At 24.9% G+C, this 27,146-nt stretch overlaps 1 protein-coding gene across 4 annotated transcripts; it reads right to left on the bottom strand.

Annotated features, from left to right (window-relative positions):
* LOC100208130 (muskelin) lies at positions 1-26,191 on the bottom strand. Of its 4 annotated transcripts, XM_065812498.1 has the most exons (26): positions 26,037-26,191; positions 25,039-25,108; positions 24,807-24,949; positions 24,637-24,725; positions 24,344-24,453; positions 24,136-24,273; positions 21,840-21,888; positions 21,500-21,574; positions 19,345-19,526; positions 11,959-12,072; positions 11,783-11,881; positions 11,217-11,275; positions 11,040-11,126; positions 10,742-10,814; positions 8,272-8,330; positions 8,099-8,169; positions 7,808-7,875; positions 7,654-7,733; positions 7,459-7,570; positions 7,146-7,223; positions 6,032-6,093; positions 2,181-2,232; positions 2,047-2,097; positions 1,901-1,967; positions 566-600; positions 1-432 (listed from the first exon to the last, which is right to left on the bottom strand). In XM_065812498.1, the coding sequence occupies exons 1-26, from the start codon at positions 26,129-26,131 to the stop codon at positions 352-354; spliced, it is 2,199 nt and encodes a 732-aa protein (XP_065668570.1). In that variant the 5' UTR covers positions 26,132-26,191; the 3' UTR covers positions 1-351. The 4 variants fall into 4 exon arrangements, 2 of the variants coding, with proteins under 2 accessions (XP_065668570.1, XP_065668571.1); XR_010642267.1 differs by lacking the exon at positions 6,032-6,093; XM_065812499.1 differs by lacking the exon at positions 1,901-1,967.
* Between the last annotated feature and the right edge of the window lie 955 nt (positions 26,192-27,146).

Here is a 27,146-nt window from a genome sequence, read left to right on the forward strand (position 1 = left end):
TAACATAGAAAATTATTGCTAACAATATAATAGATTTTGTACAAATTTTAAAATGTTTTTATATATAAAATAATTTTAAAATGTTTTTTTTTTCTTCCAGTTCAGGTACCTGAGAAAAATCTTATCAATGCTTGATTGTCGTTTTGGATAAAATATTTACCAAGATAAATCAATATGTATATGGCCGGAACAAGGGGGTGCATGGGGATTTAACTTTTGAAGTCAATCAACGAATTTAGACCTTTTTTAATTAGCCGGCGTATATTAGAAACCAATTAACTTTTTTTCGTCAACAAATATCCTCTCGACACACGCCTAATCGTGTGTGCAATTAGCAAAACCTATTTAGAGTTAAACAACGATAAAGTCCGTTATAGTTCCACAAGGTTGTGTCATGTGAGATGGAAAATACGTAGTCAACTCATCGAACACCTGGTAAGGAAATAAAAAAATATACCAAATGTTACTTTAAGAAAAAAAAAAACTTTATATGTTAAAACTTATTATTAAGATAAATAAAATATTAATCAATTGCTAAGAATCTATTTAAAAAAATTAACTCAACCTTGGTTCTAGCTTCATATGTTTCCGAAGGGCCGTCTTAAAAAGAAAAAAACTTAATTAAATTATGTTTATACAATAAATTAATGCTATATATTGTAAGCAAATCTAAATTTTTATTGATTAACATTGATATTGAGTAACCATTATCAATATTAATCAATAAAATACTTGCATTGTGCAACCCTCGGAATTAGGGTTGGCATTCGGCAATGCCGACCTGAAAGTGTTTGAGGTCACCAAAAAATTGCCGACTTCATTTCTATGTTTTTTGGTAACCTCTTTATGTCAAACTTTTTTTGCCGACATAATACCGACCTCAAACAGTTTGAGATCGGCAATTTATTGCCGACCTTATTTTTACTAATTCCGAGGGATTATGTATATACTTGCATTAGTATTAGGAAGCATTTTCAAACTATAATTTTTAAAACTATTAAACTATAACATTTTAACAAAAACAACAAGAAACATTTGTTATATAAAACACAAGGAAGTTAAAATTTGTTAAATACTTGTGAAAAATGCTGTAGTAAAACACATGATTTGATGTTTTTAAGAGAGTGCTAAATAACGTCAAAAATGCAACACAGGAATAGAATTAAATGCATTTACTGACTGTTGACATTTAATATTAAAATAACATCGAAATTGCCATTAATAATATCGAATAAAATCGAAAATATGATTACTGGAATGTTGTAAATAAACACTATATAAAATGTTCGAATTAATAAGTTGGAATTGCGCAATTCAAGTTGTTGCGCAATTCAACAATTCAAGTTGTTGAATTGCGCAATTCAAGTTGTTGCGCAATTCAACAACTTGAATTGCGCAAATCAAGTTGTTGATTGATTGATGCAATCATGTAAGCACACATCAACTAAAGTAGGAATAAGCTTAAATGTCTAGGCATCAAACAAATGTTTTGAGCGGAGCATGGTAATGAACTTTTTAAGGTCCTGTTTTTATATGTTAAGTTAAATAAAAGTTTTTACTTTTTCGATACTATTGTAGCAATCACTCTTTTTAACATTATTAAAGTAACACGATTTATAAAGGAACTAAAAGATTTAGCTTTGCTCAAATATTTAGCATAATTAAGTTAGTTAAAGATTAATATATCTAATCAAATTGTAAATATGTAAAAATAATGTATAGTTCTTAATAAATCTATTACTACCGCATTAGTTACATTATCGATTTTTTGTAAAAATAATGTATAGTTCTTAATAAATCTATTACTACCGCATTACTTACATTATCGATTATTTTTTATCAAAATGCACTATATATAATTGTGTTTACCTTGTTAGAAAATTGTCAAAACCTAAATTACCTGAATTACTACGACTCGAAGATAATACTGGTGTTTGCGAAAATAACACAGAAGTTAGTGACTCAAACTAAATTTAAAAATTAAGAGCAAAAAATACAACAATTAAGACGTTAAAAGCAGCAAATAACGCTTACAAAAAACCATACCATCTCTCTTTCACAATCATTTGAATGATCAATTACTAATGAAACTTCTTCCTGCAACAAAAAAAAAACAAAAACAAACCACGTGCTGGAATTTTAAACATTTAAAAAAAAAAAAAAAACATAAATGACTTCACTTGTAAGTATGAAAGCGCATGTATTTGATCTATTTCTGACATCTCCATAAATCTATAGAAAAATATGAAATATTTTTAGAAGCGGTTACAGGGGCATGTCTTAAGGATGTCTGCTATATCGTGGGATAATTATTGAAAAATTACATATATATATATAGTATATAATATATATAATATATATGTAGTAAAAATAGCATATATAATATATATATATAGTATATATAATATATATATATATATATATATATATATATATATATATATATATATATATATATATATATATATATATATATATATATATATATGTATAACATATATATACCCCCAATTTCATTACACAAGATTATGTATCTTACTACTAACTTATATTTTGAATCATAAATAAGGAAAGAAAAAGTTTCCAATATAAACTTTAACTCAGTGTTATTGGATCATCAATCACTTGTAACAAAAAACTACAATATCTATATCCAGATTTTGGAATTATTAAGAAAAATTATATAACCAAATTGTTTTTACTTTTTTGGTGGTAAAGGGTTTTTAAATGATTTTTCTGCCCATTTTCAACTAAATAGTTATGATTTTTTAAGTTCGAAAAAAACATTGGTCGAAGCTTTTAACTTATGTGAATTCCAATGGCTGGATTTATTCATTGTTTTTATAAAATCTCTGATTTTTCTTCGGTAATTATGAATTATGAAATCATATTATCGATACTTTTTAAAAGCTCTATTTAATAATTATATTGGTTTAACCATGCAACCTATGCTACTGCTTCTCTACTGAATTTAATAATTTTTATTATTTCTATTATATGCTTTTTTGTGGCTTTGCGTATAACAAGAAATATTTTTGATACAGCTTTTTCATTTACTAAGTTATTGCAGACAAGTAGTAATTATATTTTTTATTGATTTAAATCTCATTCAGGCATTAAAAGATGTTGTCTTTTCACTATATATATATATATATATATATATATATATATATATATATATATATATATATATATATATATTTCTATTTATATATATATTTATATATATATATATATATATATACACACACACACACACGCAGTGAACGCTTTATATAAGCAACTCATTTGAACCAATTTCAATAAAAAGTTTCTTATTGAGAAAAGTTGCTTATAGGGAAAAAAGGAGTATAAAAATACTTACCATTATTTCTTTTACAAACTTACAGTTTGAAAATAAGTAAAATACTTCTACTTAGTTCTTTTACTAAACTGTATAGAATAAAATAAATTCCGTTTTATTTTGCAAAAGAAAACATTTTATTATTATTATCATATAAGGGTAGTTAATTATTTTATTAAAAAAATAAATAAATTAAACAATCAAATTTTAATAAATATTTGGTTTAGTACAGCACTATTTCCCAAAACAAACAAAAACAATAATATATATTTGTTCATAATACTTTTTCTCTTATTTTTAGCAACAAAAGAACCTTTTTGCAGGGTAAGTCATTTTCTTTTGCGCATTCTATCACCAAATTAAAAGAATTTGTAACATCATTGATGCTTTTATTGAAGTCATCCAACATTTTTTCATTTTCTTCAACAGGAGTAGTTTCACTTTCTACTTCAGGATTTTTTTTAAGGTTAAATGGATGATTTGCTTTGCTTGTTCCACTTGCCCACTCCATAATTTCAGTATCTGCTAAATTACGATAATTAAATATCGAATTATACAATCTTGCCAAGGTATATTTTCTTCTTCTGAAAAGTGATCGGAGGAATATTGTATTGAATTTCATCACTTGATGAAAAAAGATGTTTAAATGAATTTTGTATAACTGACACAGGACTTTCATATCATGCCTGCACCACTAAATAAATAACACTTTTCAAATTTATATTTTTCAGTACTGAAACTATTCCATCTTCTGCACCTAAGACTACAAGACATCCAAGTAGATGTTTGCGATAGCATTGTTTTAGTAACTTTAGCACATCTTTGATCTAGTGATTGCAATAATGGTGTGTTATTATTATGTGTTATTAGGGGGAAAAAACAAAACTTTGAAATTCGGATTACCAGTAAAATTATTCTCAGACCCATGGCAAGTTGCACTATCTACTAAGAGAAGAGCTTTTACGAGAAGGTTTTTAGTTTTCAAGTGTCGAGTTACTGAAGGTATGAATATATTATTATACTAGTCATTAAAAAGTGTATAAGTTTGCCAAGCATTTTTGGATGATTTGTAATATACTGGCAAATTTATATTTTAGAAGCAACAAGGAGATTTTGATTTCCCTCTCATCATTAAATCTAATTTATGCATACCTGTAGCATTTACGCGTGGCATAATTGTTACTCTTTCCTTCATTGCTTTTCTTTCAGCAGTGGATTTTTCAAAAAATTTGTAACAGTTTTATTGGGCAAGCTTTTATAGACGAGATCAGTTTTGTCACAATCATATATTTGTTTAGACAAAAAGCCATTTTCAGCAATGTAATTTTAAAATTTATTTTTAAATGAATTAGCTAGCTCCACATTGCAAGACATACTCTCTCCACAAACAAACAAAATCTGTAAACTGTGGCATTTTTTAAATTTTGTTAACCATCCATCACTTGCAAAAAAATGTTTCAGGTCCATTATTTAATCTATTTACTTTGAGTGCTTTTAATTTTATCATTTCATTTGGAACTAAATCGTTTTATTGTTGCCACAGCTGATTTTACTTCTGAATTAACCTAAAAAATAAGTTGCTTATACAGAACAGTTGAACTAAAAAAAGTTGCTTGTATAGAGGTTGCTTATAATGAATGTTGCTTATAGAGAGGTTGCTTATATAGAGCGTTCACTGTATATATAAATTGGTAGAAAATCACTTAACAAAAAAATATATATAACCATAACATGGTTATAAAGATGTAAAAGTATTTTATAGATTTTGTGACCATTTGTGATATTAATTCTGCAGCATTGAAAAAAATATTTTCAAATAACTATTATGTTTAATTATGTTTAATTATGCAACATTGAAAAAATGTACTATATTTTAAACAACTGTTATGTTTAATTTTGAATGAAGTAAAAATGAAACATTCTGCATCTGTCTTTTTTATGAAAACGCACACCAACTAAGTTTATAAGAAATTTATCAAAACAAGGTTTTAAAATCGTCAGAAAAAAAAAGAGTTTTTTTTTAATGTAAAATTAGTATAACTACAATTATAAAAAAACTAATGAAAATTTGTTATGAAAGTTTCATCATGTTATCAATCTTTTTAAAAAATTTTGTTGTTTGGCTATGGTAGTACTTTAAAAGAATTTGGTTTAATTTATTTAAGAATACACTCATTGATAGTATCATAACTAATTCAATTTTAGTCGCTTTTAAAGAAATAAATTTTTTATACTATACTATAAGCTATTGAAAAAATTAATTACCTTTTATAAATTAAAAGGTAAATAATTTTTTATTACTTTATACATAAAACCTCAAATTACCTGATAATTTATCATATCAAAAATAATTTGTTTTCGATTGCTTTCAAAACAATATACTTCCTTGGTGCATTGTTATTTAGGAAATTAATTGCTAGTTAAAGTACTTTAGTACTAAGTAATGAGTAACTGTATAAAAAAAGCTCACATTCATTAAAACACAATGAATTAGCTGGAAGAACAATAAAGCAAATAAACACATTGACAATAAGTCGACTTTGTACACTATTGCACTTTTTTAATAAATGTTGTTGAAAGCAGAAAAATTATATAATAACATCTAAATTCCCATTAGATCACACAAACATAAACACTGTCTAGATTTCCATACAAATTTATTTGTATATTTTACAACTTTAAACGTACCTTAGCTTTCTGATAATAAATCTACAATAACGAAGTAGATCTTCAGTTGTTGAACGCTCAAGCTATTATTGTAAAAAAAAAAAAAAAATACACATTACTATTTGAAATAGTAAAAACATCTCTCACATGCATTATCTCCCATTTGTAAAATGCTATTACAATATGCTTTTTACCTTGAAAAATTGTAAGAGCTGCTCATCTTAGCAAAAAGTAGATTAGTTAAACCCAAGAAACCAAAAATGAATAGATTGTAAGAGCTGTTCATCGTAGTAAAGGAGAGTTTATTTAAAACCAAAAATGGATAGATAGTCACAATTACAATTTAAATTAGATCAATAACTAGATACATTCATAGAATAACTAGATACAGATAACTAGATTTCATTTTTCTATATAACTAAATAACTAAATACATTTTTTTACTTAACAAAATTACTACTTCTTACCAAAAAGTTAGAAAATAATCTAATTAATTTAGTTAAATAGCCAACAACAACACAGTTTTTTTAAAAGCCAACAACAACACAGTTAAATAGCCAACAACAGTTTTTTTTAAATTCATATTGATGATTAAAGTTTTTATTTAACTTATGTTGTAAGTAGCAATAGCAAAATAATTTTCTTTGTTAAAATTCTCAATGTTTTTTTTTTTTTTTAATTTTCTCAAGATTTTGTTATTTCAATGTATGATAACTTGTACATTTTTTAATTCTCATTTTGAAAACTTGAAAGTTGTTGATTCATACAATGATAAGTTCGATGATTAATCACAGAGATACAGATGATGAGGGTCAAAATGTATTGGTCATGGCCAATATTTGATTAGGGCTGTCTGAATATATAGACTTACTTTAGTTAAAAAAGTAAGAAAAATAAAAAAGGAGATGCATATACAGAAATATTGTGCAATGAAAAATGAAAACATGAATAAGTTAAAAATGAAAATAGACATACGTATAGTGTATATAAAATAAATCTATGTAGTAAAACCATAAAAGTATGATGAATATCAGAGCATTATAGTTGCCATCGACAATATAGTTGCCATATTGACAATACCCAGATACATTGATAAAAAATATATATAACCTTCCACAAAATAAAAACTTCATACCTTTAGCATCCAAAAGTCATCTAATCGAAGTTTCAAGGAGGCAGAATGCCCAGGGTTTCCACCAAATAAGAAATGAACCTAACATAATTAAAATAATTTTGTAATTTTCAAACGTGAACTTGAAACATGTTAGTAACAAAAAAATAAACCCTAATTAAATAAAAAATAAAATCAAAAATTAAAAACTAGCTCTTATACATTTGACACTAGTAATAAAATATTATTTAGATAATAATTTTCAATGTAAACTCTTTTTTTTTGTTTACTATTAAATTTATTTTTACTATTAAGGTTATTTTTTTTATTAAATAACCTTGTTTATAGAATCATACACTAGTTGATGTGCAAATCGTGGACGTGGTTCAATGTTTGTCATTTTCTTCCAATACAATTTATCTATGTTTTCATTTTTGTAAACACATGTCCTAAAAGAAATTTGATGAAATAAAGAAATATAACTTTTTTTAAAACAAAAAATATTATTTAGAAAAACATATTATATATAAACCATTTCTTTAGAGTTATGTTATAAACCCAAAACGAATTACGAATACAATCTTCTTTGTTTTCTGCTTCACGATTTGATCCCTTAAAAAAAAAAAAAAAAAAAAAAATTAAATGTTCAAAATAAAACCTTATAAGTGATATATTTAACATTTTACCGACAAAACATAAATTTCACCCAATTTTGAATCAATATTAGAACGCTGAGTGAAACCAACCGACGATGCTAAATAAAACATTAAAACTTGTAGATATTTAATTTATTAGAAAATAAAATCTCTTTTACATTAACAGTTTAGTGGCTCAGTGCTAAATTGTAAATGTAAAAAAAGGCCTATTCATGGTAATGAATATTGTTTATGTCTATTTAGATTAATATAAAAAAAAATCAATGTTAATCTTATTGTATATTGAATGTCAAATGACACTAAACATTTTTTAAAACTTACATAATTTATTTTCCGCTAGCGCAACTAATATTGTAATTTCACCAGTATCAATATTGTATGAAAAAAAATCACTAAAAACCAATAACAATATTGTATTAAAGAAAATTACTAAAAAGAAATAACAATATTAAAATCAAACAATAAGTAAAATAATAAAGAAAAAAAAGACCTACTTTACACTTTCTCTGTTCCTGCCCCTCTGACCAGCAAATATGTACAACAACCTTCTTTCCTTAAAAAATATTCAAAACACAAATTATTTATGTAAAAATATTTTTCCATTTTTTTATGTCTAAAGTTATTTTTAATATTGGTTTTAACTATTTATCAAAATTAAGGTAATGTTAAAAGTAACTTTATGAACTATTTAATTTCCATTAACCCATCTTGCAGCCTACAAGGCAGTCAAGTCAACAAAGTCCAATAGAAGCAGAAGAAAGTAGAAGCAACAGAAGCAGACAAAATTATAAAAAAAGAGAACAGTACAACATTATCAACATAAAATAGCTATAGACTCAATTAAAAAATCTAAAATGTCTAACCGAGCAAATGCAAATAAAAAATAATAACAGCAACAATAAAAACACAACAACATTCATTATAGCACTTTCCAAACACATAAAATTTAGTGCAAGGTTGAGCTTTTACAGACTTTTAAATTTACTGGTAAAACAGTAATAAAAAAAATGAAAATTTTATTTGTAAATATAGGTAACAAAAATTAAGAAATCATAAAAAATCATATTTAATTTTTTTGTTTGTTTCAAAATAAAGCCTTTACAAGGTTTAGATAAAGCCTTTATAAAATTCAGATAAATTGTTTTTTAATGATGCTGCCATCATAATATCCACCTCATATGCCTCTTCTTTGAACATGTTAAAAAATTTACACAAATAAACACCAAGAGCAATATGCATAAACCTACACATAAACATATGAATTGCTGTATATAAACATGTGCATATATTGTATTGTATGCACATGTTTATATATAAAAGAGCTCTTTAAATGCAGTAATAGGTAAAACACATTAAGTTTAGTTTTGAGATTTTTTGATAAGAAATGAGCTTTGAGGAAACATAATGTACCAAGTAAATCTAAATTTATTTTGGATTGAATTTTCATCACTAATAAACTAACAGCAGAAAAGAATCGTTCAGATTCGATGCTTGAGAGAGAATCTCTGGTGCAAAAAACAAAAAAATTGATTTATATTATATACAAACTTTGCAAGCAAATGTTTTTCCTCTGCTTAAGGTGTAGTGTTTAAAAAAAAATACAAGTTGAAACAAAAAAAAGTTGGAACAAAAAAATTTTAGAAAATGAAAATTGATAATAAAATAAAACAAAAAGAAAATTTTTAATTTTATGTTAAATATATGTTATATGTATAAATTTTTAAAATCATTAATTTACCACATTGTTTATGTGTCATGTATTTTTGTGTGTGAATAACACTAAATATATATATTTTCATTTTTTTTGTCAATTGAGTTTACTGTTTTGTTTGCGTAACGTGTTTTGTTAATTGTGTTTTTGTTGGTTTGTATATATGTTGCTGTTTACTGTTGTTTAAATAACATACATAACATATAATATATGGTTCAATATTGTTAATATGTAAAAGTGTATGTATAAATTTTTCACCTGTATGTGTATGTTTGTATTTACTTTGCTTATTAAAGTTTGTCTACAACATTTTTGAGCATTATAAAAAATCAATACTTACCAAAATTTACAGACGATAAAATACCTGTAAATTGGTAAAAAAAGTTGACCAATTTACCAGTAAATTTTTGATAGAAGCTCAACCCTAAATTAGCAGCCATGCACCATGAGTGCATATTATTTGTAGATTGAAAGCATTTGTTGTATGTACAACTTTAGTTAATATTTGTACATTTTTTCATAGTTTTTGATAATTTTATTTATCATATGTTTTTATAATTGCTATAGAATGTTTTAAAATGTTCAAAGTAAGGTTATATGTGTTATACAAGGTTATATGTGTTTATAGTTTGTATACATGTTTATTTTATGTTGTTTTTGTGTTTTCAAAGTGCTGTTACTTGACAATGTGTAGAGCAAGATTGTTAACCTTGCCTGCCAAATGGTGCACTTGTAGCAGAAGTATTAGTTGTCAGCATTTAGTGTCAAGCGGTGTTACTGCATTAGAGCTAGGTTGTGTAAATAATAAAAATAAATATAGGAATGATTGGTGTGGAACAGACTTATTATGACCCATATTAAGGTTCATGTTAAGTTTTTTAAAACCTCTACTTGTTTTAAAGGTAGTCAATTATTATTTTTAACAAATTATTTAAAGTTTTTTAAAAAAAATAATTATTTATACAATGTGTACATATAAAAATAATAACAACAAAATAGAAATGTCAGCTTTTGGGGAGATAACGTTCTTGAGAATTTGGTTATGAGAATTACTAAAATGATTATTTAAACTTTTGTTTAGCCATTTCTTCTTCTCTGGTGTTATTGTTGCATCGAACTTAAGAATTAGAAAAAGCTTAACCATTTAAACACTTGCAGAAATAGACCATTGCTTCAAGACTGACATTTATTGTTAATATTTTTAAAAACTCATTAAAATAATAAAAAGCATAATAAAAAAAGACAGCACAAACCTGATCTATGAGCATAGAATGACCACTTCTGGAAAGAATTTGATCATTAGAGGGTATGTTTATGCAATCGTCCCTTAAAATTTTTTAAAAATATTTTTAATAGTAAGGAAAAAAGAGTAATAGGGACCTTTTTTAAAAATATCAAGATTTAGTTTAGATTAAAATTTTTTTTAATAAAAATAAAAGATATTTTCTTTAGAAAAACATTATTTGTTTAAACATAAAAAAAATACAATATTTTCATGAACCAAATTTTCTGGACACCAATATTAATTTATGCTAAGACAATATAACTTACTTTAATTTTTCCCATTTATTAGTTTTTGTGCAGTAAGAGAATAGACCACTGAACAGAGGTTCTGATGATTGATCATCATTAATTATCCTTCAAAGAAATGATTATTTGAAAACATGTTAACAAGTTAAAATTTAGTTACATTAATAAAACATAAAACCAACAAGAATAAATGAGTACGTTGTAAGAATCCTCCCTCCAAATACAAATATTTTTTCTGTTACACCATCATACTGCATCTGAATGTCAATTAAAAAATGTTTAAAAAATATTAGTACAAATATGTTTGAATTAAATTTTTAAGAGTATTTATACAGAGTTAGGATTATATATGTAATATTAAACCCTGTTACTTCCAAGAATTATACCAAAGCAATCTAACAAACTGCCTTTATTATATGTTATATACAGTGCTTAAAAATGAGAAAATATAAAAAACATTTTTTTTTTATTTCAAATTAATTATGCTAATAAATTGTTTCAATTTTATCAAAATAATGTTTTATATTATTGCTATTAATTTATCAAAATGCAATATATATATATTATAAATAAGTATATATATTATAAATAAATATATATAGTATATATAGTCTATATTATAAATAAATATATATAGTTTTAAATACTATTTTATTCAAAATTAAAAAAAAAAAAAACTAAAAATAGATTAAAAAGAACTACAAGTCAAAATAAAAATTTTTTATTATAGCAATTAGTAAAAATGAAAATAATATATTACTGACTTGATGGTCAAAAATCAGACTGGGTCCTCCTTCAGAATATGTATCAGATGATACAGTTTCCCATAGACCTGTATCAAGCCCATATCTAAAGAAATCACTCTAAAAAAAAAAAAAGGAAGAAAAACACTTTTATAATAAAATTAAAAAAACAAAAACAATAAAATTATAAAACAAACCTTAATATCCAAATTTAGTCTTTCTTCTGCATCAAGATAACGTCCCAATATATAAAGATGTCTCTTTTTTGTATCAAGACAGATTTTATGACATGACCTTGCAGCAGGACCTCCCTATAAAAACATTTATAAAATTAACTTAAAACCCAAGCATTTTAAAATGAAACTTTTATTAACAAACAAGCATTTTCATTAACTACTCTTCATTTTAAATGTTTTTACTTTGAAATGTTTCTTTAAAAGAATTAATTATATTATATTTGATACTTTAGCAAAAAAAATTTGTGTTAATAATATAATCTTAACTATTGTTAAGAAAGCTTTTAGAAAATAATAATAAAAGAATAAACAATAAAAAATAATAAAAAAAGATGGCTCACTACATAATAATAAAAAAAGATGGCTCACTACATATTAATAAAAAACCTTTTTTCAAATTTACTTAGTAAGATTTCTTTTCAATAATTTACAATTATATTTTCTTTTCAATCATTTATAGAGTTATATTTTCTTTTCAATCATTTATATATTTTGACAGTTGTAGTAACAATAAAATATATAAAGTATTTTATTAAAAAATCAAGACACACAAAACATTAGTAAATATATGAAGTATTGAAAACCAATATGACAATACAAAATCAAAAAATATGTTTAAATGACAGTATTCTATTTGTATTTTTAAATATAATATAGTATTTTAAACTAATATAAAACATTACTTTAAACTTATGTTTGAATTCAATTTCTTTTTTTATTATTATAAATGTGAATGTTATACTAGAATTTATTTGCTACTTTTTTTTATTTTTGCTATATTTAATTTTTTCTTTTTTTTTACTGCTATATAGTAATGTGCTAACTACAGGTTATAAACACATTTATGTGGGCCTAAGTTACTTATTTTATTGGAGTTTAAATACCCGTAGCGATTCACCTTTGACCATTGTTTAATAAAAATTATCTGCACTTTTATTCACAATTACATGAAGCTTATTTACTTTTTAAATGAATTGTGTTACACAGCAATACAATGCAATACAAAATAGCAATTTACACTGAGTAATGATGTCATCAGACATAATTTTTTAATATCGACAATGCTTTGTACTTTCATTCATGCAACTATGACATATTTTTATTTGGCAATGTTACTACTTAATACTACAGTAGTATGTTTGAAAAAATATACAGATAACTATAAATATAAATAAAACTTGGCTACTTTTTTTTTAATGGTATTTACCTCCCAAGGCCAAGAGGGCCACTACAATCAAGGAAACTACTTTTTGTAGTTACAACTCTCTCTCAACTCTTTAACTCTGAAACAGGACCTTGACAAAACAAGGCTGCTGCTCAGAGAAACAAGTTGAGTAATGTACTACCAGGAATGTGGTGGGGATCAAACTCCTAAAACCTGGTGGGATTAATGATGGGGTCTCTAAACTCAACCAATATGAACTAAATATTAAAAAAAAAATGTTGTTAATTATCTATTTAGCTTTATTCTAATTTAAAATTCATGCAATTTAAGTTTTTTATTTTTTTTTATGTCTATATATTCAAATAAATTAATGTTAAACTACCTTATCAATCATTTATTCAATTTTTTAAAATGGCAATCAATTGCAGCTAATGCTTTCAATTGTCGGGAATGACATTCAATGGCAAATTGTAAGATTTATTCACTTTTAAATTAGATTTTTATTTTTAATTGCTGATGAACAAAGAGTAACACATTTATTTTAAGCTGGTCAGACCAAATAAAAAAGATAAGTAATTCTTTGAACTATGTTAAAATTAAAAAATTTTTTTTAATGGATTAGCCAATAGAAAAAATAATAAATTGAAACTTCTTAATCTGTATATATATTTTATCTGTATATATATTTTAATTTTGTATTGATTTTTATATATATTTAATGGATTATTTTGATTTTTTTTTTTATAAATTTGATTGATTATTTTTTTGTCAAAGTATATTTGAAAAATATAACTATTTAACATATTTAAATGTATGTATGTTTATTAGGGTGCCCCAAAAAACAATATTTTTGAAAAACCTATGCTGCCACCCCCTAAATGTGTTCTATATGATGAAATAACACTGGATTTAAAAATTTTTTCAACGAAAAATATTTTTAGGGGTCCCCCAAGACCCTTGAACATTTAATAGGTCCCTAATATTATTAAGAAAAAAGTTTTTCAATAGTATATCTTGTTGGGTTTCAAAAGAAGTGAAATTATATAAAACTTCAAAAATAATCATCATTTATAAAAAAATTATTATTTTAGATTTTAGTGAACAGAAAAAGATGTTTTTTAAACTAAAAAAAAATAAAAAAGGAATTTAACAAGACTTTTTGATTATAATTTTTTAGTGATGTTTTTTTTTTAATAAAATAATGGTTATTTTTAAAATTTTTATTTAATTTGGCTTCTTTTGAGACCCAACTTACTTTAAAAAATTTTTTTCTTATTAGTATTAGACCCATTAAATGTTCAAGGGTCTTGAGGGACCCCTAAAAATATTTTTTATTGAAAAATTTTTTAAAGTGTTATTTTATCATATAGAAAGCATTAAGGGGTAGCAGAATAGGTTTTTCAAAAATGTTATTATTTGGGACACCCTAATAAACATACATACATTTAAATATGGTAAATAGTTATATTTTTTGACAAAAAAATAATCAAATTTATAAAAAATAATAAAAAAATTTTTAAACTCAGTGTTATTTTATCAAAAAGAACACATTAAGGGGGTGGCAGCATAGATTCTTCAAAAATGTTGTTATTTGGGACACCCTAATGTTTAAAGAGCTTACTTGATAGCTGCATATTTTGACAGTATATGTTGCTACTGGTAACTAACCACAACTGATATGCTTTTTGATAAGTGTAAAATTGTGTTTTGAATTGCCATGTTGAGATTTTTAATAAAAATTGTTTAACTTCAGCATGAATGAAATATAACAATGAAATTGACAAACAGTATTGTTTATGATTTATTTGATCATTGGTGTATTAAAATAGACCACAAGACCCTAATCAGGGTTCCCACGAGATAAAAAAATTGAAATTCTAGGACTTTCCAGGACAATTTTTTTCTTTTTCCAGGATATTTGTTCCATTATTTCCAGGACTTTACCAGGACTTACAAAAAAAAATGTTTTTAACTCCAGGACTTTCCAGGACTTTTTTACAGATACCCAAAATAACACAAAATATGCAACTAAATGTAAATTAATATAGAAATCAAATATAAATTAAAGAAATACATTACAGCTACATAAATATAGCTACAACACTTCAGCTATATAACTAAATATAAATTCAAAAAATATTTGACAAGGAACTATTTTTTATTTGAAAGGAAACTTTCAACGCAACCAGTTTAAAAAACATCAAAATCATTTTAAAAACTCATAATATAAATATCATTTTAGCAAAACAAAAAAACAAAAACTTTACTCAATAACAATCTGTACAAAAATATGCTTTTAAAATTAAGCAGTGAATTTATCATTTTTGTGAATCATCTTTTTTTCTATATTGTACAAAATCTTGAATACCTTTTATATTTCTCAACAGAGTTTCTTTTTTTAATTTGATTCTTTCAAAAGAACAAAACAACTTTGCTATTCTGCATTTATGGCTAGCATATCAAACTGTTTTATCAAAGTAGTTATTTCACTTCGCAAGATTCTTTACTTTGCTCTAACCACTTTTTTCACCAACTAAAAACTGGCCTGCCTCTTTTTTAAATATAACCACTCCTTGGTCACCGTAACTTTAATTAGCTTCATCAATTTTTAACCGAGCAACAAAACCAATATCACTTTCATTCATAGGCTTTCTAATGTTTTTATCCATTAAATTTATTTGAAGTTGCTGGTATAGATTGCTACACTTATTTAAAATATCTTTAGATTCTCCTGAGAAAGTTGTTAACTATATCACCAATAATAGCCATAAATGGAACCATAGTTTGTCTGTTTGAAAGCATCTCAAAAAACTATTTAACTTTTCAGAAACCATCTCAAAAAATTTAAGTTCAGCTGGCAAAACAGGATCGTGAATCATGGCTTTCAGTCTCTGCCAGAATCTTTGAATACAGTTTAGGAATGTTTGCATGTGCTGTCAAGCGCCCCATGAACTCTGATTTAAGATAACAAGTTTTAACCCTACTCATATTGTAATTCCAAAATCTAACTAGAAGGTCCATTTGACCCTTCTCAAAAACTTAGTTCAAGGATTCATCAAATGAAACAGGGTAATAAGGTGTATTAGATAGGGAAGTTAGCAACTCATCTTTTAAAAAAGGAGCTAATCGGAATGTTGTAATATAACTGGCCTTGGTGGATTCACATTGAAACAACTTAGCAATGTCACTATCTGGAAACATTTTACTAAATAATTCACCAGAATCAGTTGAAGAATTCATTGAATATCCTTTTAAAAAGTATTGAAAACTATACAACAATGCAATAATTAATTACTAATTGAAAAAATATATATCAAGAGTCTATATATTTATGATTTATGAAAACCTCTATGATGATATCTTTCAAATAATATTTTTAAAACAAAAATTAACTATGCCTTATTGTGGATGTGTAAGTTTTTTTAAGAATCTTTAAATTTCAAAAACAATATAAGAATCAGATTTTCTATAAGAATTATAGATAAGAACAATTATATTACTATAATTTACTATTGTAAGTGTATTGTTGTTGTAGTGTTTTTCTTTACTTAAAAACAATCAATAAAATACTACCCGATTTTCCAGGACTGCTCCAGGACTTTACAGAATAATTAAAAAAATCCAAGACTTTCCAGGACTACTTTCAAATTCCAGGACTGGTGGGAGGCCTGCCAACCCAGACTAAAATACACTTAAAGATTTTAATTGGTAGTAATTAAATAGTAAATTCTGTAAAGATTTTATTAGGCAGTGATTGAAAAGATTTGTGATTCAACAAGGTAAGGTATGTTCTGGTAAGTGCAGTAGATGCCAGTGATGTCTAGTGACATATTTTGACATAATGTTATTTTTTTACTCAGTTAAAACATTTAAAAAATGAGTCCTTGACATTAATATTTGTTCAAGTTTCCTTGTATAAAAGTTTTAAACATGTATAGATTTTAGATATGAATAGAGCTAACAAATTTGTATTAGAAAATAAATATAATACTTAGTGAATAAATTTATTACAATTACTGTAAAGATGAAAAGAACCTTTTTAAATTAATATCTTGCATTTTGTTTTTCTTTGTAGTGACAGTTAACCATATACTTTAAGAAATAATTAAACCTTAGTCATCTGATTTTAAGATTTAACTGTTAAAGTTATCTAATATTACCTTTTAGTTATTTTTTTGTTCATTTTTTAAATCATAAACTTAGAGTAAAGACGAATAGAAAACTGATCAAATGAGTCAATGAGTCAACAATAAAAAAAAAACAATTAAATTTGAAGGTAATTTTTTACTTCATTTAAAAAAGTTTTTAAATTTAATCAATTAATTTTTTACTGATTTATCTCTATGTTGATTTGTTTTCATTTATTTACTTTTTTTTTTACAGTTATAAATTTTAACAGATTTTCAACATACCATTATTCTTTGAACAATTTACAAAAAAAAAAATGTGACAACAATCAGACAGAGGCTTAAGCTTGGCAGCAAGAGCAAGTCTAAAAACATTTACAATGTGTTTTTGGATCTTGTCTAAAAGAGAGAGGGCCTCGCTAAAAGAACCAGCCTAAATATGACAACAGTATTTTATATAAGGTTGAATAAGAGGTTAATAGAGGTAGAGAATGGAATCACTATAACCATAGCAGATGCTAACTTCAAGATCAGCTGTCTGTTCTAAGCGATTAAAAAGTAATGACTTTTTGTTATGTCTGGAGTATATACTTGTGTCATCAGCAAATAGAACCACTTATAAGTACATAATAAAAAAACTATAAATGCTTTTCTATCCCACTCTCCAGTTTTGTGTATTTTTAATATGAAATTAATATGGAACCCCCTTAGCTTATTTACTAATTATTTCCCAATACCACAATAAATAACAATGTTTAGAAAAAAGTACATTGCCTGTTCCATTTTTAGGTTATCAAAAATAAATTAAATTGGCATAAATTTTAGCAATTTAAATTACAAATTTGTCATATATTAGCTCCTATATAAGAGGAGAAAAGGAGTCTATACTATACAAGAGGAGAAAGGGAGTCTGTACACTTCTTTAAAGAAGTTTAATTTAGTACTTCATTTAGTAAAAACTTCTTACGATAAGTTTCTTATTGACATTATGATTAGAAATTACAATTTAAGACATAAAACATTTGATTTGTAAAATTACTATATATTCTGAGCTGCAAATTTGTCTTTGTTCATTTAGTAAGGTCCAGCAAGGTATAGTGATGTGGTTATTTGAATTTTGTTATTTAAAGATATTTAAAAAAATTTTTGAAAAGAAAAACAAATTATTTGTTAATTATAAACTTACATTCATTATTTTTCCCTCTACTTGATTAACGTTTTAGTTAATCAAAGTAAATTTTCTATTTTAACTAAAGTTTCTGTTTTAATTAACTAAAGTTTATGTTTTAGTTAACTTAAGTTTATGTTTTAATTAATCATATAAAGTTTATGTTATGCAGTTTGAAGTTGTAAAACATAAAATAAATTTTTGTTGTGTGCAAAGATGCACATGTACAGACGCGCACATTTCCTGGGAAAACTTGAAAGGTCAACTTTTAACACCTGGAATCAAGAAAACCCTTTTTTAATTAAAATATTAACGAGCATTAAAATATTTACTCTCATTTTTATAATTACTTTTAATTTTAAAAAAAAGCAACTTTCTAGCATATTCACTTTACTACACTTCTTTCCATAAGCATTTATAACACATAAAACAAAAATATTTTTAAGCAATGTCTTTTAGAATAAATAAAAATATTTTTCTATACATTGTAGGTTATACTATATTAAATAACTTGTCATTTAATATAATATAACCTATATATAAATCATTTCTTGTTCCTTGTGTTTTTCAACATAATCATAATAATTATTACATAATTATGATTTATAAAAGACATAACTAACGTTACAAAACTTTAAAGTTAATAGCTCTCTTCGACTGATTACAAAATTATGATAATTATTACATAACTTTGATTTATAAAAAAAATTGCTAAAATTACAATACTTCATAGTTAGTCACTTCAACTGATTTTGAATAAAATAAAGAAGAATCTAAAAATAAGCATTTATAAATGATGCTTAAAAATTGAATTATTAATTTAAGGATTCTTTTTTGAGAAAATATATTTTTACAACATATTATAAAATGTTTAAAACTATTCTTACATCCATTTCAATATTTTCAGAGATACAATGCCAATGACTACTGTTGATATTATAAACCCAAAAATCAGAAATATCTTTCGTACCATCCCAACCTCCAATTAAAAATATGAGTTGCTTTTCTTCATCAATACACATTTGATGTCCGCCTCTCATTCCAGGCTGTTCACAAACTTCAACTCCATCTTAAAAACAATTTGATACAAAATTAAAAATTGAACAAATTGAAAATTAAAAACAAAATTATGCATATATAAATTATATTTTTATATACATATATCAATTAATAGGCTATTAGAAAAACTTACGTAATCAAGACTTTTCATAATCAAAACTTTTTACAATCACGGTACATATTCACCCTATGCCTCTGGAAGTACCTTACTTAACCTGTTTCTATGAGCAGCAGCCATTTTTAAAAAGGTTTTTTTTTTGGAGCTAAGGGTTGGGAGCGAGTTTCAAATAAAATGAATTGAAATATATATGTGTGTTCATGTATATATATGTGTGTGTGTGTGTGTGTGTGTGTATATATATATATATATATATATATATATATATATATATATATATATATATATATATATATACACACACACACAGACATTTTACCACAAATGAAACAATACTTAAATAGGAATAGGCAGGGTCCATTTTTATGGGCAAGTAGTGCCTACCTATGAAATAAATTTATATGGGAAAATTTTTTTGTTTCTTCTTTACAATTTTTTTTGATGTTGCTTTTTTTGCTTAAATCATCGAGCCACCAATTTACTTGAAAAATTCCCTTTGAAAAACTAATTATTAAAATCAATCTAAATTCCCAACGTAAAGATGTTAAATTTTTTTTTAAAGTTTCATTATAGACATAAAAAAGAGTATAATTAAGTGTAGAACTTCAATTTAGGGCTTTCACTTTTGAAAAATCATTAGCAAAAAAAGTGACAGAAATAAAATGCTAAATATACAAACTCTCTAAAGCAGAAGAAAAAAGATGATCTGTTAGAAATATTAAAAATGGTGAAAAAATTTTGATAAAGAAAACTCATACATTCTAATAGAACTTTAAAATATTAAAAAAAAGAGGTAATCGGTAAAAAGTTTGAAAAGAACTAATAAAGAGTAAAAAAACATACCAATTATGTAAAAATATAAAAACATACTAATTATAAAATAATACAAAGCATTGTAACAGCAAACAATTATCAATGAATCAAAAACCGAATAAACTAATTCTCACTATAGTTATTCAATGTAATGCTGGCTGTTAAGTAAGATTTTAAACCCTTCAAAACTCAATACAAAAGTAAAACTAAGAAAAAAAAAATAAAAAAACCTATGAAACACTGATAAAATAATGTAGATCATTTTTTATTCACATACTCAAGCTGCAGAGGGAGGCCAAGTCAAAAAAATACCTTTTTTCTTTAAAAAAATTACGGTTACACTCCTTCTTAACCTAACTCTGAAACACAGACCTTTACAAGCAAAGCTCCCGCATATAAAATATTTGATAAGGGTGTTAGAAAAAGACTTATGATCTAAAATGTAGATAAGCTACCAAAATAGATAGCAAAACATTACTATGTTTGACATGGGTAAAGGTTTTAACAACGTTGTCTATTACAATAACTGTTTAAAGTATACAAAATAATTTCTAAATCAAAAATCCATTAAAGCTTTCAAAAATTTTGAAAGCTTTAATGGATTACTAAAATACATATTAAAATGGTGAACGTTACATTTCTTTAACTACCTATCATAAAAAAACACAGCTGACTATTTAAGCAGATATGAAACTTAAATTAATAAAAAATATAGAGAAAATTAATTTTTTGAAAACTAAACACTGTTGAAACAATGTAATATAACAATGGATTTGAAAAAATGCATTATAAGATATAGAATGATATAAAAGAATGCAATGTAAAATATAGATTGATATAAAAGAATGCGCAATATAACATATAGATTGATACGAAAGAACGCAATATCAGAGAAAGCTAAACACTTTAATTGTTTATAACTTTACTAAAAAGTTTTAGTATTAAAAAAATTAAATATATTATAAAAAATAAATTTCAGGAACATTCATTTCAAAAAACTAAGTAACAAACTTTAGTAATAAGAATAAAATTTTAAAATTCAAAGAGTCAACCTCTGTTAAGAGATTTGAGTGCAGTCCATTTTGGTTGATAAGATTGTGTACTAATATATTCATTGAACAAATGAGCTTAAAAGTGAAAACAAAAAAAAGATTAACAAATAAAGATAACACATACAAAAAAAAAAAAAAAATTAAAATGTATGCATTTAATAATAGCTGAATTTTAATTTATATTTAATAATACCTAAATTTTAAAATTAAATTTAAAAATTTAAAACCTAAATTTTTAAAATTAAATTTAAAATCTAAAAATTTAAAATCTAAAATTAAATAATACCTAAACATTTAATAATACCTAAAAAAAAATTAAAAAGTATGCATTTAATAATACCTGAATTTTGTATTATATGTTCCGCTTCCTCAAAGTTTCCATTCTTAACCTTAAATAAATGAACATTTATCATACAATTAGGGTTTCCAATCAGTTTTAAGCGATAACCGAAAAACACAGTTTTTAGTCAAACAGATTTAAATAAAAAACCGTCGATTTTCAAAAGCAGTTCTGGCAGTTTTTTTGTATAATGTCTTTTGAATGTTTATTTTTTATAGAAATGTATAAAAAAATCAAGTTTGTAAGTAATTAATTTTTATTTTATTATTTAGATTGTATTTTGCTGGAAAGCTTACACATCTTTTCATTTTCAAAATTATATAAGTATCCAAAAAAAAATATTTAAATATTGAATAAAACACGCAAATATATTCAAATGTATAAAGTATTCGAATACTCAAATAGAATAGCCTATTCTTTATATTAAAGATTTTTATTCCTTGAAAAAACATACGGATATTTTTAGTGTATACTTTGGTTCAATAAAAGATTAATGTATAGGTATTTAATAAAAATAATTCACGATAATGCTCCTATTAATTATTTAACTTTTTGAAAATATAATTATCTTCCAGATAAATCATGTCCTCAGTTTGGAAATTTGTTGCCCGGCATAAAATTCCAAAATCAAGAGATGTTGAAGGCATCTGTTGTAGATCCACAACTACTTTGTGGAATCATACTTTGCGTCATGGAATTACTATCAATAGTCCTTCGACTAGCGAATCAAGCAGCAGCTCAAATCCACCACTGGAAAAAATAATTAAAACCATGGACAGTTATTTATAAAAAATGAGCCTTAAAGAATTTGTAGCTGATCTAGCAACAGATGGTGTTTTGACTAATATGATAACAAACACAATTATAACTTTTATCAATTAATACAATAAAATTTATTCACTCATTGATTCAACAAAAAGAAAATCATCTTCCTAAAAGCCCAACAACTGTGATAAACTTAATCCATCAAGATTTTTCTGATAAAAAGGAAGTGATGAAACAAGAAATTATTGAAAAAATTCAAATAGGACATAACTTTAGCTTAACGCATAATGAATACACATCTTTTAGGCACAGAATGTACATTGGTGTCAACCTGCATGAAAGCGAATGTAAGAAAACCTATAAAACTGGACTCATTAGGATTTACGATTTCTATCTAGTTTAAAGTTTAAGATAAATATTAAGGATCATTTAAATTCATTTAGTGTCTGAAGCTTATTGCAATCAATGGACATAGCTGATCAGTTTTGCTTTAATCATGCTATTCATCTTGGTATATGCAGCACATAATTTAAGAAAAATAAAGACACATACATACCAATTCCCAAGGAAATGGACAGTGATTCAGAAGAGGATAAACATGGAATTTAGGATGATAATTTTAGTTTTGAATAAGTAAACAATTAGATTAATGTTGACTACTCTAAAATTGACCTTGTTGTTGACCTTGAAATTTTGATGAATGCACAAAAAGTAGTAAAATTCATAAAAATGCCATCAGTTTGTAATCAAATTTTTCAGAAGTAAGTTACTGAGGAATTTGGTAAAGAAATCGAACTGCATCTAGATGTTTGTCATTGTTAGAATTCACTTTTTTCAATGACTGCTTTTACTAAAAACTAAGAAATATTTATTCCAGACATTTACTGGATTAAATGCTCTTGATGTAATAAACAAACTAGATTTTAAGTCATTAACTCATTACATGCCGCTTTAGAGCCACCATAAACTAGCTGTGGAATTCCTTAGCAAAAAAGATGCAACGTTATCAACAGCAGATACAGTTCTTGAATTCATGCTTGCGACTGATCAATTCAAATGGCTTAAGCAAGAGTTTTTGTACCAAAATACAGATAAAAAAAACATAAAATCTTGAAATAATTTACAATGCAATTTTCTATATGAAGCCCACAGCGACAGATTTTGAACGCATTTGACTCATTGAGCTGACACGCATTGAGCTGCACTAGTTTCTGCACAAAAATCAGTTTACAATTACCTGATAAATCATTAAAATCTTTAGTTTTCTTAAAATTCAATAAAAATAAGTCATTACAAGTTTTATTTCTAAATTTAAACTTTTTTAATAAACAATGTAAGATAAACTTACATAAGTTTTATCATTTAACAAGAAAAACCGAAAACCAAAGTAAACCGTGGCTTTTTAAAAATTAAAACCAAAACCTCGGTTTTTTATAAATGCATTTTTTTGGAAAACCTATATACAATCAACTTTTTTTAATTAAATATTTTTATGAAATTAATCTATAAACTTAAAAATGATAAAATATACCAAACTAGTATGTAAGCTTGTGAGGAGTGGATTTTCCAGAAACACATTTGTTTCATTTTTCAAAGCATTAAATGCTTCAGTGTAATTCTTCTGCCGAAAATATTTTAAACAAAGACGTATGGCTTCTTGTTCTCTATACTATAAAACTTATTGAAAAAAACAAACATTGTTTTAAAAAATAAATAAAGAAACAAAATAAACAACCTACATTGTTGAACCACTTCAAGCAGGGTTGAACAATTTTAGCATCATCAATTCCAAATAGCTTTATGTGCCATATACTAAAATTAAAACTGGGACCCCATGAAGCAACAGGTACTAAAATTTAATTTACAAATTACTTGTTGGATTTAACTTTAACAAATTTGATTTACAAATCAGCATTACAAAAATATTTGCAATCAAAGACCACTTTATAAAAATGATCAAACCAGAAAAATTAAAATATAATTAAGTTATAACTTTTAAATTGTTATTATTACAATACAAAATAAAACATACCGATTTTAATGTATTCACAAACAAATTTCTTCCCTTGAAGCTCATGCTTTAAAGAAAATGTTTCTTTCTTATTATCGTTCTTTAAACCACTAAATATAATATACAGTATTAAATATAAGTAAAGAAAAATTTTTTAATTTGATTGACGGGGTTATATGAAACTATTATGCCTTGTTAAAAGATGAACTTGGTGATCAGGACTTGCTCCTCCTGTAATTGTAAACTTTCTTAAGTTGCAAACATGTGTCTTTTCAAATTTTCCAAATGTGATAGCTGTGACAATAGATGGTTGTAGAAGTTTCAATATGATGTACTAAATTTATATTTTACAAACTTTAAAATCTTTAACATTGTTATAACAAGCTTATCAACATGTTATCAACAAAACGTTGTGTGACTAACCTGTGGAGGATAGTTGCTGTCTGATGACCATCGAGATGATTGATCGTAGGGGTGATCATTTTTAATATTTCTAAAAATGTTCAGATTATATTTTAATATTTAAAAATATTTAAAAGTGTCATAAAAATATTTAAGTTATTTATGTTTAAGTTCCTTTAGTTTAAGTTATTTAGATTTTTTAGTGAACTATTATTTATATTAAAATTTCTGATTACCCATAATTCAATAAATTGTTAATAGTTACCATACCTTAATAAAATGAATAAATACAGACCAATGTTCAACTAAATTGATTGTTTAAAATACTTTCTAAATACGAAAACTCCAAAAAAATTTTCTTCTGACTAATAATTTCATAGTACCTGTAAAATTATACTTAGTTTTACATGTACTAATATATGTAAGATAAAGAAACATTAAATCCATGTTACTTTTTGAAAACATTATGAAAACTTTAGATTATATATTATATATAATCTAAAGTTAGATTAGATTATATATAATATATAATCTAGAGTAATAACATATAAATACATAAATTAGAGTTAGATTATATATTATATATAATCTAAAGTTTTCATTATGTTTACAAAAAGTAACATGGATTTAATGAAGTAACTTTATTGACTAATAAAAGATGCAGCAAAAAATGCTTCTTTATCTTACATATATTAGTACATGTAAAACAAAGTATAATTTTACACCCTCATATATAATATTTTACAACCTCATATATAATATATGAGGGTGTTAAAGATATTTATATCCAATGTTATGTTATGTTATCATTACATTGCAAGATTTTTTTAAAAATAAAAGATAAGGCAATCTTTTTTAAAATAGAGATAACAAAATAATTTTCAATTTGAATAGTACACAACACAATTTTTTTATTGTTAATATTTATTTAATCATTGAACTACTATTAATGAGAGTGCAAACACCATATAAGAAAATCAACAAAAACTGAGGATGCTTGTATCATACAAAAAACTTACCGAGGATGATAATTGGAAGAATATGAAGACCAACTATGAATGACATATTCTAAGTCATGTTCATAACTATTTAATTTTAAATTATAATCCATCATTTGCTATTCTTCATCAACTTTATAAAAGTATAAAAAATAACAAAATTTAAAAATATAATAAACATAACAATATGTCATAATAATTTATATTATACTTAGGGGTCTTCCATCTAGTAGGTACAGTATATGTAGGCCCATCCAGTAGGTAGCAGGTATTTTTATGTAACAGAATTATGATGAATTAACTGAAGGTTTTTCTGTTTTCAATGCTTTAAAAAATGTTTGCGTTGGGAAAAGGGAGGGGTTGATTTTGTAATATATGTGTATGTACATAGAAGAGGGGGGTGGGGTTGAAAGCATAGAGGTGTGCACAAGGAAGGGGGGGGGGGTTGTAGGGTCTAAAAACAGTGGTTTGTCTGCGTACTTTATGGATGCCCCCTTACATTACTATTGAAAACAAAAACACTTTTCAATGTATATTTATTAGACACATTTTAAACAATCATCATCAGTAAAATAAAAAACCACAAAATTTAAAACCTTGTATACAAAATTTTTTGAAAATCTATTTATAGCGCATAAAATATTAAGTTTATAGAATATGACTCTTACAATAATACTTACAAAAGTAATTAAAAAAATGTTACAAGTCTATTTTTAAATTAGCAACATAAACCACAAAAATTAAAGTATATATATATATATATATATATATATATATATATATATATATATATATATATATATATATATATATATATATATATATATATATATAAACTAACAACCCAATGTTTCACTATTCAAGTCAGGGTTTTGCCATTTAATCTAACTTTTTTTAGTTTCTAGTTCAAATTATTTTTTAGCAAAATTTAAAGCCTTTAAACAACTGACATTTTTTAAATGCTGAAAAATGTGTGGTTCTCATCTCTCTCTATATGCTAATCATTGAGAAAAGTTTTGGAATGTTCGCCATATGTAACAAACATTACTTTTTGCAAAAGTAATTTTGTAAACAATATTGGATTTGTTTTTATTAGGAAGTAAATCTTTGAGTGAGAAATACTGGGTAGTC

The sequence above is a fragment of the Hydra vulgaris genome, chromosome 12 (assembly GCF_038396675.1).
Source record: "Hydra vulgaris chromosome 12, alternate assembly HydraT2T_AEP".
Taxonomy (NCBI): Eukaryota; Metazoa; Cnidaria; class Hydrozoa; order Anthoathecata; family Hydridae; genus Hydra; species Hydra vulgaris.